At 38.5% G+C, this 16046-nt stretch overlaps 1 protein-coding gene across 1 annotated transcript in view; it reads right to left on the bottom strand.

The window, feature by feature from the left end:
- Window positions 1-8851: 8851 nt before the first annotated feature.
- LMAN1 (lectin, mannose binding 1) overlaps window positions 8852-16046 on the bottom strand; it is a 32415-nt gene continuing 25220 nt past the window's right edge. The window contains exons 11-13 of the mRNA XM_005586554.4: window positions 14082-14235; window positions 12446-12567; window positions 8852-12165 (exon numbers count right to left, since the gene is read on the bottom strand). Coding sequence (XP_005586611.3) covers window positions 12129-12165; window positions 12446-12567; window positions 14082-14235 — 313 coding nt within the window. The 3' untranslated portion in view covers window positions 8852-12128. The remainder of the gene's footprint in view (window positions 12166-12445; window positions 12568-14081; window positions 14236-16046) is intronic.

The raw sequence follows: 16046 nt of genomic DNA, 5'->3' as shown, positions 1-16046 counted from the left end.
AGGCTGTGATCCAGAAGGTAAGACCATTATGTGAGTCAAATCATCAATATGTAAGGGGTCACCTTTTTTCTCTTGTGTAAATAGTGCACCTCCTGGATGCTCTATTTAAGCTCACTGGGGTACTTGGATGAAACTGACAATGTTTTGTATCCCACCAGATTCTCGATGGCTGTGGTTTTCTTCAGGTCAAGGGAAGAATTGAGTATGGCTAAGACTTTAATCTACACTAGTGTCTTTCTAATTAAAGCACGCCAAAGGGGGTGGGGTGGGAAGGAAGTGATGTAATCCATTGTCATTTTATCTGAACGCATGAGTCCTCTCAGAAAACAGGCGATTATCTCTCTGATCATATGGAATTATATAATCTGGACTCTTGCCTAAAATGCTTGCTTTACATATTTTATCGTCTGCTTTCCCTTCTAGTAATCTATTTTAAAATGCTGCTAAAATGGTCTCGATATGAAAGGCTAAAAAAGATAATTTAGAGTGAAATATAAGCTGTGCTCAGGGCTTCAAGGAGAATGTACATCAATACTGAGCTCCACTTTCAATTTTAGATAGGTTGCTTGGAACTTAACATGTTCACACCATTATCTCTAAATTACCATTTATAATAAATGACATTGCATGTTCATTGAGGAATGTTACTAATTAATGTTGTCTCGTAGAACTTTTCAAACCGTAAAATAAAAGCCACAGCCTTATGTTTCTGTCTGTTCTGTCTACATTTTATTATAAGTAATTATTTAGATTTATTATAAAATCTATTCTAAAAATTCCGTTTTATGAGGAATCAGGAAATATTATCAATGGTGAGGTGTCAGTTCTAAACTCCGGCACCCATGTGTAAAGGAGTTTCTCCCTGTCCAGTCCTTTTCTGAATGTTTGTTTGTGCGGAGGGGGTCGGAGGAGGGGGTTTCACACATTATGGGGACTCTTAGGTGGTAGCTTCTGCAGGGTGGCCATGGAAGGCCTCCTGATAGTGCTTTATGAAATCAAATATCTTATTATTTCCTCAACAGGTAATTCCATTGAGAATAGGTCATGACTTAAAAAACCTTTTACTCCTCGATTTATTACAATGGCCTTTGCCCTTGGATATCCAGGAACTACTAGCTGGTGTGTGTAGGATCCTTTTTTTTTTTTTTTTTTTTTGGAGACAGCCTTGCTCTGTTGTCCAGGCTGTTGTGCAGTGGCAGGATCTCAGCTCTCTGCAACCTCTGCCTCCCGGATTCAAGCGGTTCTCCTGCCTCAGCCTCCCGAGTAGCTAGGATTACAGGCATGTGCCACCACACCCGGCAAAGTTTTTGTATTTTTGGTAAAGACAGGGTTTTGCCATTTTGGTCAGGCTGGTCTTGAACTCCTGACCTCAAGCCATCTGCCTGCCTCAGTTTCTCAAAGTGCTGGGATTATAAGTGTGAGCCACTGAGCCTGGCTATAGAATCTTGTAGAAATGGTGGTAGAATCTTCCACTACTTCAGAAAGGGGAAATAAATGCCCTGGATTCATGAATGGGACCTCTAGGTGTCACCATCCCATGGCTCGCTACTGTCCTTGCATAAAATCCCCACTCCTCACTGCAAGATTGACCACTGCCTAGCTGCCAGCCACACTCCCTTTGCTTATTCTACTCTAATCACATTCATGTCCTCATTGTCCTTTAAACCAATATTGCTCCCACCTATGTCCTCGTGGAACCTCCTGACCTGTATTGCTCTTACACATCTTTAGGTGACTCACCCTTGCTTAATTCAGGTTTCTGTTCACATTCACCTTCTTAGAGGGACTTCCTTGACCATCCTAAGATACCCTGCCTCCACTACCCCACCTTTTAATACTCTATCCTACTCTATTTTTCTTCATAGCACTGCACTCTACCTGAAAGTATATTTTCGTTGATTTAGTTGTTTCCTTTCCACCTACTCCATTGGAATGTACGCTCCATAAGACAGACAAGTGCAGTTTTGTTCACCTTTTCACCCCCATCTCTGAGAATCATGCTTGGCACATAGTAAGTGATCAATAAGAATCTTGGGGGAAAACAATGAATGAATGATTGCCACTAGGTCTAATGGCTTATTTTTGAGCAATTCGCTTTCAATGGAAGTAATCAATATACTACATGGGATGATGGAGGTACTTGGAGAGTTATCTTCAGGCAAAAGTGAGACAGGAGAATAGGGTCTGTGGGCAGGGAACCTAAGGCCAATTCATGCTGACTTCCTGTAACTAAATTAAAAGGAAAACCCCAACTTTCCACACCTAAGTAACAAAAGGACTGGAAGCTACTTCCTTACACCGTTTGCAACTCCCCGCCCTCCACCCCCACCAACTTTTTCTGCATGGCAGATAGAACTTTCGAAGTATTTGCATAGGAGTGTAACTTTGTAACTTCACTTCAGCCTCTAATTGGTTGCTTTCCACGACCAATCAGATGCTTGCATAGGGTGTAACTTTTGTAACTCCACTTCAGTCTCCCATTGTTTGCTTTCCGCAACCAATCAGACTGATTGCAGGCCACTACTTCATTTACATAGGGTGTCCACCAAGTAATCAATGGGAAACCTTTAAAGGGTATTTAAACCCCAGAAAATTCTGTAAAGGGGCTCTTGAGCCTCCATGCTGGGGCCACTCCCATTCTGTGGAGTCTACTTTTGTTTTCCATAAATCTCTGCTTTTGTTGCTTTATTCTTTCCTTGCTTTGTGCATTTTGTCTAATTCTTTGTTCAAAATGCCAGGAACCTGGACACCCTCCACCAATAATAGAAGTAACATCTTAGTGCTTGCAAATCCATGCCATAGTGGTTGCTGCCTTCTTTGCCAGCTCCCAGGATCAAGACTACTCGCCATAGTTTTAAAAATCATGCCTCATTCTGATTTAATGGATCACCTTTGTAAACACTGATTCGTTGTGGCCTAGTCAACTTGAAAAATTTGATGGTATATGACCCAAAGAATTTACTAGAGAAGCAATAATCCCATTAGTGGAATTATATTTTAGAAATATATCACATTCAAACAGCATAAATACATTTCAGTCCTTCACCTGGGATTTCTCTTTTCACATCAAATGCCTAATTTTGCTTCTGTAATTAAAGTTGGCTAGTTTATCTTCCTTTTTGACCTTCCGCAAGGAAATCATGGTGATTAGGTTGTCCTGTCTTAGTCGTTATATCCTCTTAGCAGGTGACACAACAACATTTCAGGGGTAGCCATGCAGCTAAACCTCTGTGCTCATGAAGGTCAGCAGAACTGGAAGAGAAAAAAGGTCACCAAGTGCCAAGGCATGTGTCACCACACTTGGCTAATTGGCTAAGTGTAGAAATGACCTAAAGATGAGATTCACTGGGATTGATTTGCAACCTCTATTCTAACTGGGAAAAAAGAGGTAATATAAAAAGAGGAAAAAGTCTTGGGGAAATAGAAGGACCATTATGGAAACCACAAAGGAAGTAAACACATAGCCCTAATCCTAATAACTGCCTACTGGAGACATTTTAGTGGTTTGTGTTTTACCTAATAGAGTGTCATGTACATCATAGACACTTAATACATATTTAATGAACTGTATTGAAATGCCAGGCCAAGTAGCATGTTTCTTTTCATTTCTATAGGATTGGTTAATATTCTTGTAGATACAAACTCAAGGCTATATACCAGCTGTGCAAAGAAATTCCCCAGTCATGATAGTATGGTTTTCACTGAGCTACAGGACTGAGGAGTCTCTTCAGTACTACCTTGGACCATTGTTATCTGATAGATTGTGAGACCCATTTGTGACTCTGTGCAGACTCAAAACATCTCAGTCCCTTGTCTCTCAAAGTGGCCATTTTAAGAAATGTATCCCAGGCTGATTCTTCTGTCTTCCAGAAATATTCAGCAATGTTATACTGAACGTTTCAAAATCTTTTTTGTGTGTGTGTGTGTGTGTGTGTGTGTGTGTGTGTGTGTGTGTGTGTGACAGGGTCTTACTCTGTCACCCAAGCTGGAGTGCATAATCATGGCTCACTATAGCCTTGATCTCATGGGCTCAAGCGATCCTCCTGCCTCAGCCTCCTGAATGGCTGAGACTACAGGCATGTGCCATCACACCTGGCTAATTTTTTATTTTTTGTAGAGATAAGGTCTCTCTATGTTGCCCAGGCTGGTCTCAAACTCATGGGCTCAAGAGATCCTCCCACCTTGGCCTCCCAAAGTGCTGGGGTTACAGGTGTGAGCCACCATGCCTGACCCCTAAAATATTTCTTTTGCCATCACTATATGACTGGTCTATTTCAGTTCACAGACATCACTTTTTGGTGAGGTAATAACTGTATTCTATTCTGTATCCTCTCTACCACAGAACTTCCATGCTGGTAGAGTGCTGAGTTGGTAGGCAATTCAGTGCTTGTTATTTTCTAACAGGCCATGCTGGCTTCCATGATCTGATTGAAAATTGCCATGCTGGTTCTACATGGAAGGGGAAGATGGGCTGGGAACCAAAGATTAATTTACTAACTTACTGTTTACACAGTGGGCTGACCAATTTGAGCTGAGCTATGTTCATGCTTGGAATTCAGGTATATTTGGCAAATTGTAACATTCATGGTATGGCTAGCAATAAGTCTATTTGCATTAAGTACTAAGGAGGCTCTTGGGAGAGACTCATTCAGAGCAGACACAGTAAGTTTGCCTCAGTTACAAAGTCTTAGTTCCCAGAGGCTTGAGAAATTCTGTAGTGTCTTTCACTCAGGTTCACCCTGGCCAAGGCTCATGAACCCATTAGGACTGTTTCCTAGAGATGGACCTTTAATTAATAGTAACAGCCATTCTCACCGAGAACTCTGACCCTGGGGCCCATGCATCACTGCTTTAGTATTTTCTTAACAGAAAGTAACATGCAGGCGGGAGAGAGTCATTCTTCTCCATTTGGCCACAAACTACCCATGATGGTTAATTTTACATGCCAACTTGACTGGGTCACTAGATGCCAGGATTATCTGGTTCAACATTGTTTCTGGTGCGTCTGTGAGGCTGTTCATGGAAGAGATCTACATTTGGTTTGGCTGACTGAGGAAAGCAGATGATCCTCCCCAGTGTGGATGGGCATCGTCCAATCTGTGAGGGCCTGAAGAGAAAAGCCAGAGGAAGGTTGGATTTGCTGTCTTCTTGAACTGGGAACACTGATCTTCCTCTGCCCGGGGCACTCACGGTCCTCAAGCCTTCAGGCCCAGATGGACTCCACACCATTGGCTCTGGCTTTCAGGCCTTCCGGCTATACTACTGGCTTTTCTGGGTCTCCAGCTTGCAGATGGCAGATCGTGGGACTTCTCAGCCTCCATAATCATGTAAACCATACCTGATTTTATATGTATGTATGTGTGTATATATGTGTATATGTACGTGTGTGTGTATTTAAAGGTTGTTTCTCTGAAGAACCTAATACACCACCCCACGGACTGGCTCCTGGAAGCCTCCATTGCTTCTGTGGACAATGGCAGTCATGAGGGTGCCAGATGGCAGAAGTGGCTGCTTGTCTGGCAGGAGAATGAAATCCTCCCCTGAGTAGCAGCGGGACCTGTATGATGGAACATGGCAGAAATGGTGCCACTGCTGGGCTGACATGGCAGAAATGGCAGATCCAGAAGAGCGAGCAGTTAAGGGCCAACACAGGGGATGATGCCATCAGGAGGAGCAGCACCCAGTGGGCATCACGGGGGTTCAGAGAAGAGAAACAGTAAATGCCACGTGGCAGCTGACTGGGCAGCTTCCGGACTTATTTGTGAGGATCTGAGAAACGGAATGGGACTCCCAGCACTGCTGAGGACTGTTTCCCTTTTTTTAGAACTCATGAGCAGGTAGAGAAAGAGCCAAAAATCCTGTGTTGTACTGTTCTGGGTCAGTTCTCTCTTCTGATTTTCAGACGCATAGAATAAGAATAGCTAACATTTACTGGGCACAAGCGTCTTGTTCCTAAGCTCTATTTATGGTGCTCTGTTATCTCAGTTATCACCCCATTTTAGAGATAAAAAATTGAGGTATGGTTCTGCCCTGAATCCAAGCCTATATTGCCTTCTGGCCATTTTTACTTGGCTAGTTATGTCAAAATCTATGTTCCAAATGGAACTTAACCTCTTCTTCCCTCATCTTCAATTCCCATCCTTTTTCTTGTGTTCCATTTTAGGATACCTTCCATCCAATTCCACAAGCCAGAAACAGAGTATCATCTTACATTCTTCCTATTCATTCACTCCCCACTTCAAATAGTCATTAGATGCTTGCCTGAATGTTTGCTTGTCCCAAAACTCCTATGTTGAAATCCTAGTGTCCAATGTGTTACTACATTTGTAGGTGATTAGGTCATGAGGGTAGAGGCTTGATCTTCACTTTCCCAGTCTTTCAGAACAGTGAGCAATAAATTTTTTTTTTTTTTTTGAGACGGGGAGTCTCGCTCTGTGGCCCAGGCTGGAGGGCAGTGGCGCGATCTCGGCTCACTGCAAGTTCCGCCTCCTGGGTTCACGCCATTCTCCTGCCGCAGCCTCCCGTGTAGCTGGGACTACAGGCGCCCGCCACCGCGCCCGTCTAATTTTTTTTTGTATTTTTAGTAGAGACGGGGTTTCACCGTGTTAGCCAGCATGGTCTCGATCTCCTGACCTCGTGATCCGCCCGTCTCGGCCTCCCAAAGTGCTGGGATTACAGGCGTGAGCCACCGTGCGTGGCCTACAATAAATTTTTTTAAGTCACCTCATTTATGGTATTTTGTTAGAGTGGCCTAAACGAACTCTAATTGTTCAATACTACTATTGATAGATTTCTGGCCTTCTTTCAGGCCACCATTTTTCACTGGGCGCACTGCAGCTGGTCTGTCTCAAGCCTCCTTCCTCCATGAAGCACTCAGAGATTGCAATGTTTGAAATGCAAGTATTGCCTTTCTGCTTGACTTTCATGACCTTCCATTACCCTCTGGATGAAGCCCAAGCTCCTTTACAGAGCCTTGGGATCTGGCCTCTGTATATCCCACCCAACCATCATTTTTCCCAGCATAGCAGAATAAGCGTACAGGTTCTCACATAAACTACACTGCTTCTCAACTCTATGCTTTTGTTCATGTTATTTTTTCTCATTGGAGTTAGTTCTCTTCCAGTCCCCCTTGCACTATACATACTTTAGCACATGGCTCAGATAACATCTTCTGTGGGAAACTTCTCCAACCTACAACCCTGCCTCAGACTCAAGATTCTTCAAATATGTGTGTGCATCAATTCTGAAAACTTCTTAGCTATTACATCTTTGCACAGTTCTTCATCATGACTCTCCTGTACCTTCTAGAACTACTGGTAGACGTATGTTGTACCTTCTCACCAACTGCCAATTTATTGCATTTTCCACCATTTTAGTATCTGTGTTGCATTCTTGGTAATTTGCTCAGATCTATCTTCTAATTCAAGAATTCTTTTGAGCTTTGTCCAATCTGGTATCCAAATTTGATCTCCACCTCCCATATCGAAGTTGTGTTTTGGGTGGTTCTTTGGAACTCCAACTGTCTTACTTTTCAGTGTTTCATTTCTTCCTCATGATTTCCAGTCCTTTTATAAACTCTTCAGTATTTTTAAAGTCATTTCAAGTGTACATATTTGTTGTCTTCTTCTGACTGTTCTATTATCTCAGATTCTTGGAGGTGCCAGGTTTCATTATTGTGTCTACTGTCACTCTTTCGTATTTTTCTGGTTTGGTTTATAATTTTTAGAGCTCATTTCAGTTAGGACTGGCTGTCCCTATGGTTGTCTAGTGCTGTCTAATGTACTTTTGCTGTGGAATTATTGCTAATGAGTGGTTTTGTTTTGCCTTCTGGATTTTCCCAGACAAAAACCAATTTATATATTGTTTTTGATGTAGAGAATTCCACACCATGTAAATAAAGCATACACCTGGGCTTCAATCTCTTAACAAGGAATGTCCCCTTACCCAGAGTTCCAGGGAGAGAAGCTTCCTATGCCTTCTCCGAGCTGTTGGGGTAGAAGAGGTCTGGGGTAGAAGTAAGAGGTCCTTTCAGCCCATTTCCACTGAAAAAGCAGCTCTTCCAGGGTCCTCATTTTATTCTAGTATCTCAGTTCAAGCCTCCTGGGTTTTTCAGGCCTAAAGTCATGTCCTCAATGCCACAAATGAACATAACTTTCAATGACAGTATCTAGGGCCTGTGTGTAGTCTAGTTTCTGCCACTCCCTACTACCACCAGTAGGCTCCCCGATCGGGTTTTAAGTTCTCAATTATTTCGAACCCATCTATGTATTTAAATCTTTTATTTTATCCACCATTTGTCTTTACCAATTAGTCTACCATTTTTTGAAGCCTCCTTATAAAGACACTTTTACTATGCTTATAACTGTGCGAGATAAGTATTATGAGGAAACTGAAGGTGACCTCCAGTGAGAGAGCCAGGATTCAAACCTAGATTTGTCTAACCTCAAAGCCCTACTCTTTTATTTTTATACCACATTAACTCTCAGAATTGGAATTACTTGGTTAAATGGTACTTGCCAAAAAGATTAAAATATTTTTTAAACTACCACTAATTAGTAATGACTATTGGTTCCAGCTTAACTACACTTTTGCCATCATTTGGTTATTAGAGGTAAAAACATCAAATACATTGTTTTAATTAGTTTGTATTTTCATTACCAGCAAGGGTAAACAGTTATCCATGACCATTTCTATGTTCTCGTGCCATGCTTCCATGTACTGCCTCTGCATGCAGCAGGCTACCTTGGGCAGAGCCCAAAGCATGTGATAAATGAAATGCTATCACAATACAGGTCCTGTCTGAAAAACAAATGGCAACTTATTATCCAGGATCAATGAAGGAAAAAGCAAATTTACTAAAATATTTCTTTATTTGAATAAGGTCAATACCATTTCTTGAATTCCAGCTAGCATCAAATAACAATCAGGAAAAAAAAAAAAAGACGACAAAATGTTATCCAATTCAAATTGACAGTGGATAGAAAACCCTTTTAAACTTTAAGTAATGTCATAAAAGAAATATATTAAACAAGCAACAGATAGATCTAAAAAGTTCCAAGTGTGGATTTCACATTAGATCTTATAAATTTAAAAAATCCTCAATATAATCATTTGTTCACTATCTTCTTTTGATAAGCACATGGACAGGGAAAGATAATCACATCTTAATAGTCACAACTGCTATTTGTGTTCTTTACAAAAACTGTATCTCTGCAATGCAGTGAGGCAGGCAATCCCTTGTTCAAGTAATTTCTATTTTCCCTAAGTTATCAAAAAGTACAACTGTCTGAGATAAAATGTTACCATAATCACAATGAGGAAGGCAAAAAAGCTTTAGCAGGCAGGCTTGAAGATGGGAGTTTTCATGGCTTGACCATGAATGATCTTAAGATGATTTCATAAGTTTAAAAGCCATCACGAAAATACTAAAAGCAACAGGTAATAATCTAGAGTCAGTCTGTAGCTGCTCATGAACCAAGAGTTTTAATAAAAAGGAACATTAATTGTAGGTATAAAAGAATCAGTGCACATCTGTTAATGTCATTGACAATAAAAATATATTATCCTCTCAGATCAGCTCTAAATTAACAAAACATCTATTTTTTTTCCACTCCTCATTTTAGTGGTTCTCAGACATCGGTGTGCTCAGAATCTCCTGAGGTGCCTCATATTGAACAATGACATCCCAAAGCCCCACCCCTAAGATTTGATTCAGGTGGTCTGAAACCAGGCACCATGACCCAGATGGTCTATGGATTATACTTTGAGAAACACTGCTATTCCCTTAATACATAACAAAACATTGTTTACTGTTTATGACTTCGTGGTAAAGTTTTAAGCTGAATAAAACATTCAAACAATTATTAGAACACAAATAGGTACATGAAATAAGGGTATTAGCCATTAAGCAATTGCATTTTCCTTTTAAAAGTGGCATCATAAACACAATGACTTACATAAAAATTTTAAAATCAACTTTGTTTTAATCCAAGGCACCTGTAAAACACTTGCTGGTGTGAGAGAAGTGAACAAATTCAGTTATACAAAATAGTACAGAAATGAAAGAATCCTGGCAGTGATTGATTTTTCCACAGAGCAAACCTTTTTGTTCAGAAATGAGCTCCTTACAAAAGTCAATGATTTTGAGAAAAACCAAACTTCAAATAATATGATACACATTCTGCGTGAACTACTTTACTGAGTGATTTTCAAGCAAAGTGTATCACTAAGTATAAAAGATGAAAGGTTCATGCTCGTGCTGTTTCATAACAGCCATCTCCATTTGTAATAAGAATGATGAGAATGATTCCCCTTGAATTTCAGCCCGAAAAATGTATACTGCATAGATCTGGTATTCCTTTAATGCACAGGCACATATGACCATGGACTTTATAATACTGGATTTGGCAGCCTTTTATCTCAGGAGGATTTCTCAAGTTTCATAGTCTACAACTTAAATATTCTTCTGAAGGTATATAATTTTTTTCATGGAGCAAGAGTAAATTCTGTGATGATGAAGCCTCTGAAACATGAATTTCAAAATGTTAACACTACAAAAGAAAAACGCTAGAGAAGCATTTTCTGTGTTGAAATGACTGAAGTAAAGTAAGTTATCACTGGCATATTCTCTTTCAGTGTTCCAGGATAAGTATCAACATAAAAAGCAATGCGAGACTGTTTGCACACACAGCACTCATTCGGTACGGCTATCATACAGAGTTCTTCAGACAGTCTTTATACATAGATTTTAGGTTGTTAGCCCAATCTGTGAATGACATTTGAGAGCAAACCTAGGGAGGCTTGGAATAATTCAACCGTACTATTTTATAAAATAGTATTGTTTGGAATTCTATGGCAAATGAAAGACAACCACTCTAGCTAAAAGAGGTAAAACAGTATTTTGAAGGCAGCAAAAATCAGTATAAATCAGCTGTGAACAAAATTAAATTTGCATCTTAAACTGTCATTTACAGACTGTTTCTATAATACCTACAGCTATGCACAAAGACTCTAAAAACTCCTTCCAGTCTGATATTTCAAGGTTAAGTTTACTAACAAGTGCTTCACTTAGTTCTGGCACTAAAAGGAAACAAGTACAAGTAATCACTGTTTTTCAAATTTTGCCTTCAAGAATCTTAAAACTGCTTCTACTACAGCCTCCTTGATTTAAAAGAGTATGCAAATGGTCACTAACCCCAGCCAGCATGAAGTAACTAATGTAAACCAGAATGTAGTGGCAGGTTTTGTAAATTTAAAATATCCTCAGATCATGCAATTTGAGCTGAATTTACAGGCTGTAGTAAATGGGAGAAATGAATTCCTTAAGTTACAAATATAAATACAAAAATTATTTTCATAATATTGACCTGACACCATTGGAATGAAGACATTCAAGAATATGGGCAATCATGAATGAATACATTACCAGGCAAAATACCTATAAAAGTCATTCTCAGAGGAATGTTTCCACTTACAAGGTTTTTTAGGCAAAAAGCAGCTATTAATTTTCCTCTAAACTTTCCTTTAAAAGTGAAATATATCATTGATAAATAGAGGAAAAAAATTTTTCACTTAACATTTTGAAGTCTATTATCCAGATCCTTAAAGCTCTCAAAATATTCTTTGATTTCAAAGGAAGTTAAATTAAGATGAAAGGACTGCAGGCCCAGGCCTTTGATTAGGAAGTCTGACCTCTAAAAAACACTTTGGTTACAAAATAAACCTGATGGGACTTCTTAATTAGACCTCATATTCTGGGAGGCATGAGGGCAAGTGTGTCTATGTTACACAGGGAAACCTGCAATACTGGAGACTTAGGGGGTAACATTCATATCCAGGGGTTGCCCCCACTTTCTTATTTACCCTCTTACTGGTCAATATTCTGCTCAGTGGCTGTATCATAGTGACCAGAAATTCACTGAAATTTAGACAGATTTACATACTGTGAACAAATTAAAATGTGGTTGTCTTTGCTTTAAGGTTTATTCTTAACTGCAAATCAATGTTTAAACAGTTATTTTATTTAAAAATTTTAATAATTTAGACTATGAAGCAATTTAAATACTTAAATTCCCTCAAAACAACAACATTTTGTACACAAATAGATGATGTACACATGAAAATGGTAGTCAAAAGAACTTTTTGGCAGCTGCTTCTTGCTGAGACCTAGGGAAAAAAAGAAACAAACACTGAAAGAAGGTCTATATACTTAACTTGAAACAGGATTGTTGAAAATTAAAATATCAATGCCTTTTGAATTATACAATGCGTAAAGATAAACACATATTCTATACATGCATTTTATGTGAACTGAAATGAACAGAAATCACAATAAACAATTTTATAGGTGGTGAAAATTGTATTATGAACATAGATAACTTAGTTGAATATTTCTAATTAAACAGATGCAGAAAAATATTGGGTCAAATTTTATCAAGAGACTTACCTATACATGATATAACCAATGAATAATACAGTTTGCACCACAACAAATATAATGAAGTGGACCGTAGACAAACATGATGGAAATGGTGGTAGTTCTGGGCATTTCGACTTTTCATTTGACAGCTGTAAGGCAAATGACTCTCTATTACAGTTAGTCAAATTAGCAGTTTGGAAAAAGAAATAAATGTGAAATCTTTGTAAAACTCAGTTTGCTATATAAACAAGTATTTTCATTTTTTCATCCCCCAGAAAACCTTCTATCCCCTTAACTTTTACTGACAACTGTTTTTGAAGGAGTAGGTGACACCGGAAGGCCTCCACCTTTTCACTACCCAGTCACTAACTCACTGCCACCTGGCTCCTGTCCGCATTACGGTATATGATAATGTTACTGTTCCTGATGTCACTGAGGCTAGGGTCACCACAGACAACTCCTCTGGACACTCCCAGTTCACGCTTGCTGTAGTGGTGTGATTATTAACAGCACCCCCTTCACTCTCAAAAGTGTTCCAGGTCAGACAATAAATTACATGGTCACCCTACCAACAAACTACTTGACATATAGAATGGCTTTTTCTCAGTCCTCATTCTCTCCAACCTCATAGCATTCAACATTACTCACTGGTGTTCTGAAAAATATTTCTTTCCCTATTTCCCTGAGTATTCCTTCTATTTTAAGGAGGTAATTAAATATCAGAAACAAAGATTTCATCCAAGTATCCAGAGAGAATGGCTTCTAAGATTAGTTGTTCCCAATATAGTTATATTTGTGGGGCAAAGTTCTTCAGTAAATGGATATGCACAGTATCAATTTGGTCATTGCAACAAAGGCTAAAGTAGGAGAAAAATAACCTCAAACAGAACTAAGGGGACAGATAGTAATGCTTTGGATGAGAGGTCATGATCAATAAGAAAACTATTAAGCCATGTTTGAAAAAAAATGTATATTCAAGGCATATACACAGGAATATAGTTAAGAGAGTTGTCAAAAAATGTAAAGGAGACAAGATTAGAAGCTGAAGACCTAAGTTATCTCCCTCTACTACTTACTAGTTACTGACCTTGGGAGAGTTAATGTAACATTATTACTAATATGTTAGCATATTTTCTAAAGGACATCAAATGTTTTAAAAAGCTTTTAAAAAGATAATATAAAGGATTGGGATTTCTGCTTCTGGTAAGGTACACTAGGAAATATGGGCCAATCATATCCCAAATATGTCTTACAGAAGACAACTAGCAGAGTCAAAAACAAATCCAACCCAATCCAAGCACACGAAACCCAGGTAAAGGTAAATGACGCTAACAAGATAGCAAGAAATTGCCAGATTATAGAACCTTGAGGAAAAAATAGGCCAAAGAAATACACCTTAGGCGATCCATGGATCAGAGAAGACATTAACACGGAAATCAGAAAATATTTTCATGAAATGATAATACAAATATTACATATTAAAAAACCATAACCGCTATGGGAGCTGTTTACACATGGAGATCTACAATGTATGGGACAATTCTACCTTAAACATTAAAAATAAGCATCAGCATTAACTAAAGGGTTACAAGATTTTCAGTAGAGTGTGAGTTCTTCCTTTCCTAGAGATTATAATTATGAAAGGAAAAGGAAACAAAGTCACCATGTTTCGCTGCACTAAGTTGTCTATGTCCCTCTTTACTGTGTGCAGGTGCTCTTTGATGTCAGCGAAGTGCTGTGCTGTCTCATAGACGCCTCCGGCAGAGCCAGGGTGCTGCATTCCACTGACCAGTCTGACGGTTTCACTCATGGAATTTCTGAAACAGAGAGACTCTTGATACAATAAAATCACTATAGAGATTATTTTTTTTCAGTCACAGATCTCCAATACTTATACCTTTTCAAGTTCAATATATTACATCCTTAAAAAAAAAATGGTAAAGAAGTATTTTAAAAACTTGAGTTGTGTTCAAAATTGGAAAATAATTTATAAAACAACATTATGCCTTTATCTTTTACTAAAGGTCATCTAAAAATACCATGTAGAAACTACTACTAGGTAATTTGTGTGAAAACCAATAGTGTAAGTGGATACTGAATATAATGGATGATATTTTTAATGAAGTTGTAATAAATCTTTCTAGGTGTTCAGCTGTACCATAAAGGACTAGTGCCAAATGCAATCATTTCCTATAGGCGCACTCACACACACAGACTTGTCTGCTCTGTAGCTGCATAGATAGATGATTTCACTCATACAGCATACAGCTGGAGACTAATGGCTTTGTGACCCTGAGGACAGGGGTCACAATTCTGATTTCCTACTAGTGCCTTCAACAGCTATGGTTTAATTTGGAGGAATAGATAAATAAGTTATCTCATTGGAGTCAAATGTAGTTTAAAAAGTAAGAGCTTTACCAGAAGAAAAAAAAAAAAAAGACTCAAATTACTTAAAAATAACACTATATGTCAGACGGAATGTTAACTATAACATTTAAAAAATTATATTTGAGTTACGTGAGCAGTAAAGACTTAAAAGTAGTTACGAAATATGTCAAGTGCTTTTGAATCAATGTGTTGATTACAATTTCTTTCAATGGCACATATGCCCAAGAAAATCCATGGGGCGCTAAGCTTTTCCACTGAAAGTCAAATTAAGCATAACATTTTAATATAACTAAAATACTACCAAGACCAAACCCCCCAGAGTATATAACGTTGTTACATATCTGCATTTAAGAATTTTGCTTCCCAGAAGCATGAACTTGCTCAGTATAAATGTCTTTTTAATATACCAAAGATTGAGTCACCTAATGCGCTCCTACTCAGTCATTCATTCATTTGCCTGTTCATTCTGCTAACATTTATTTCATAAGTGCTGTGAGCCAGGGAATATTTAGGGATATAAACTTTGAAAAAAAAAAAAAAAAAAGAAATACCTGCTCTGCGGACATGCACTGTCTAGCAGGAAAGCAATGTGAAAGAAGCACAACTTTGTCTGCACGTTATGCACATGTACCCTAGAACTCAAAGTATAATAATAAAAAAAAATAAAATAAAAAAATAAAATAAAAAAAATAAAATAAAAAGAAAGAAAGAAGCACAACTAGAGCTCTACAAAGAAAGATGCATTTAGCTGAGTGTCAAAAAATGAAGAGGAGTCTCTGGGGATAGAAATGTGGAAGGTGGTCATATTTGGTTTAGGAAACAGGTCAAGTGAAAAGAGGGCTGGACAGAACCCTTGAAAAGAATACCTTTTAAGGGATGATGGAAGGAGAGCAAGTGAAGATAACTAAATGGAAGCAGAGGCCAAAGAACACCAAGAGTAAATGGTATACCAGAAGTCTTGAAAGGGATTTTGAGATGGAGAAGTGGGAAGAGGCATCAGCTGCTACAGAAAAGCTACATGCTTTCTAAGATCTCTTTCTGCTAAAAAAAAAAATTTCTATGATTCCTTAAGAATATAAAAATCCACAAAGAAACAAACCACCCTTTCCATTAAAGGCAAATATTTCCTGTAACTTTACATTTTTTCTGAAGCTAAATCCTAAAGAAAAAGGTCCAGAGGACTAGTTCAGAAACTTGAGCTCAGTTTTTGTATTAACTTATTGTATGCATGACATTTGTT

This window comes from Macaca fascicularis, chromosome 18 (assembly GCF_037993035.2).
Source record: "Macaca fascicularis isolate 582-1 chromosome 18, T2T-MFA8v1.1".
Taxonomy (NCBI): Eukaryota; Metazoa; Chordata; class Mammalia; order Primates; family Cercopithecidae; genus Macaca; species Macaca fascicularis.
The sequence above is the reverse complement of the archived record's forward strand: the minus strand, read 5'-3'. Positions and strand labels throughout refer to the sequence as shown.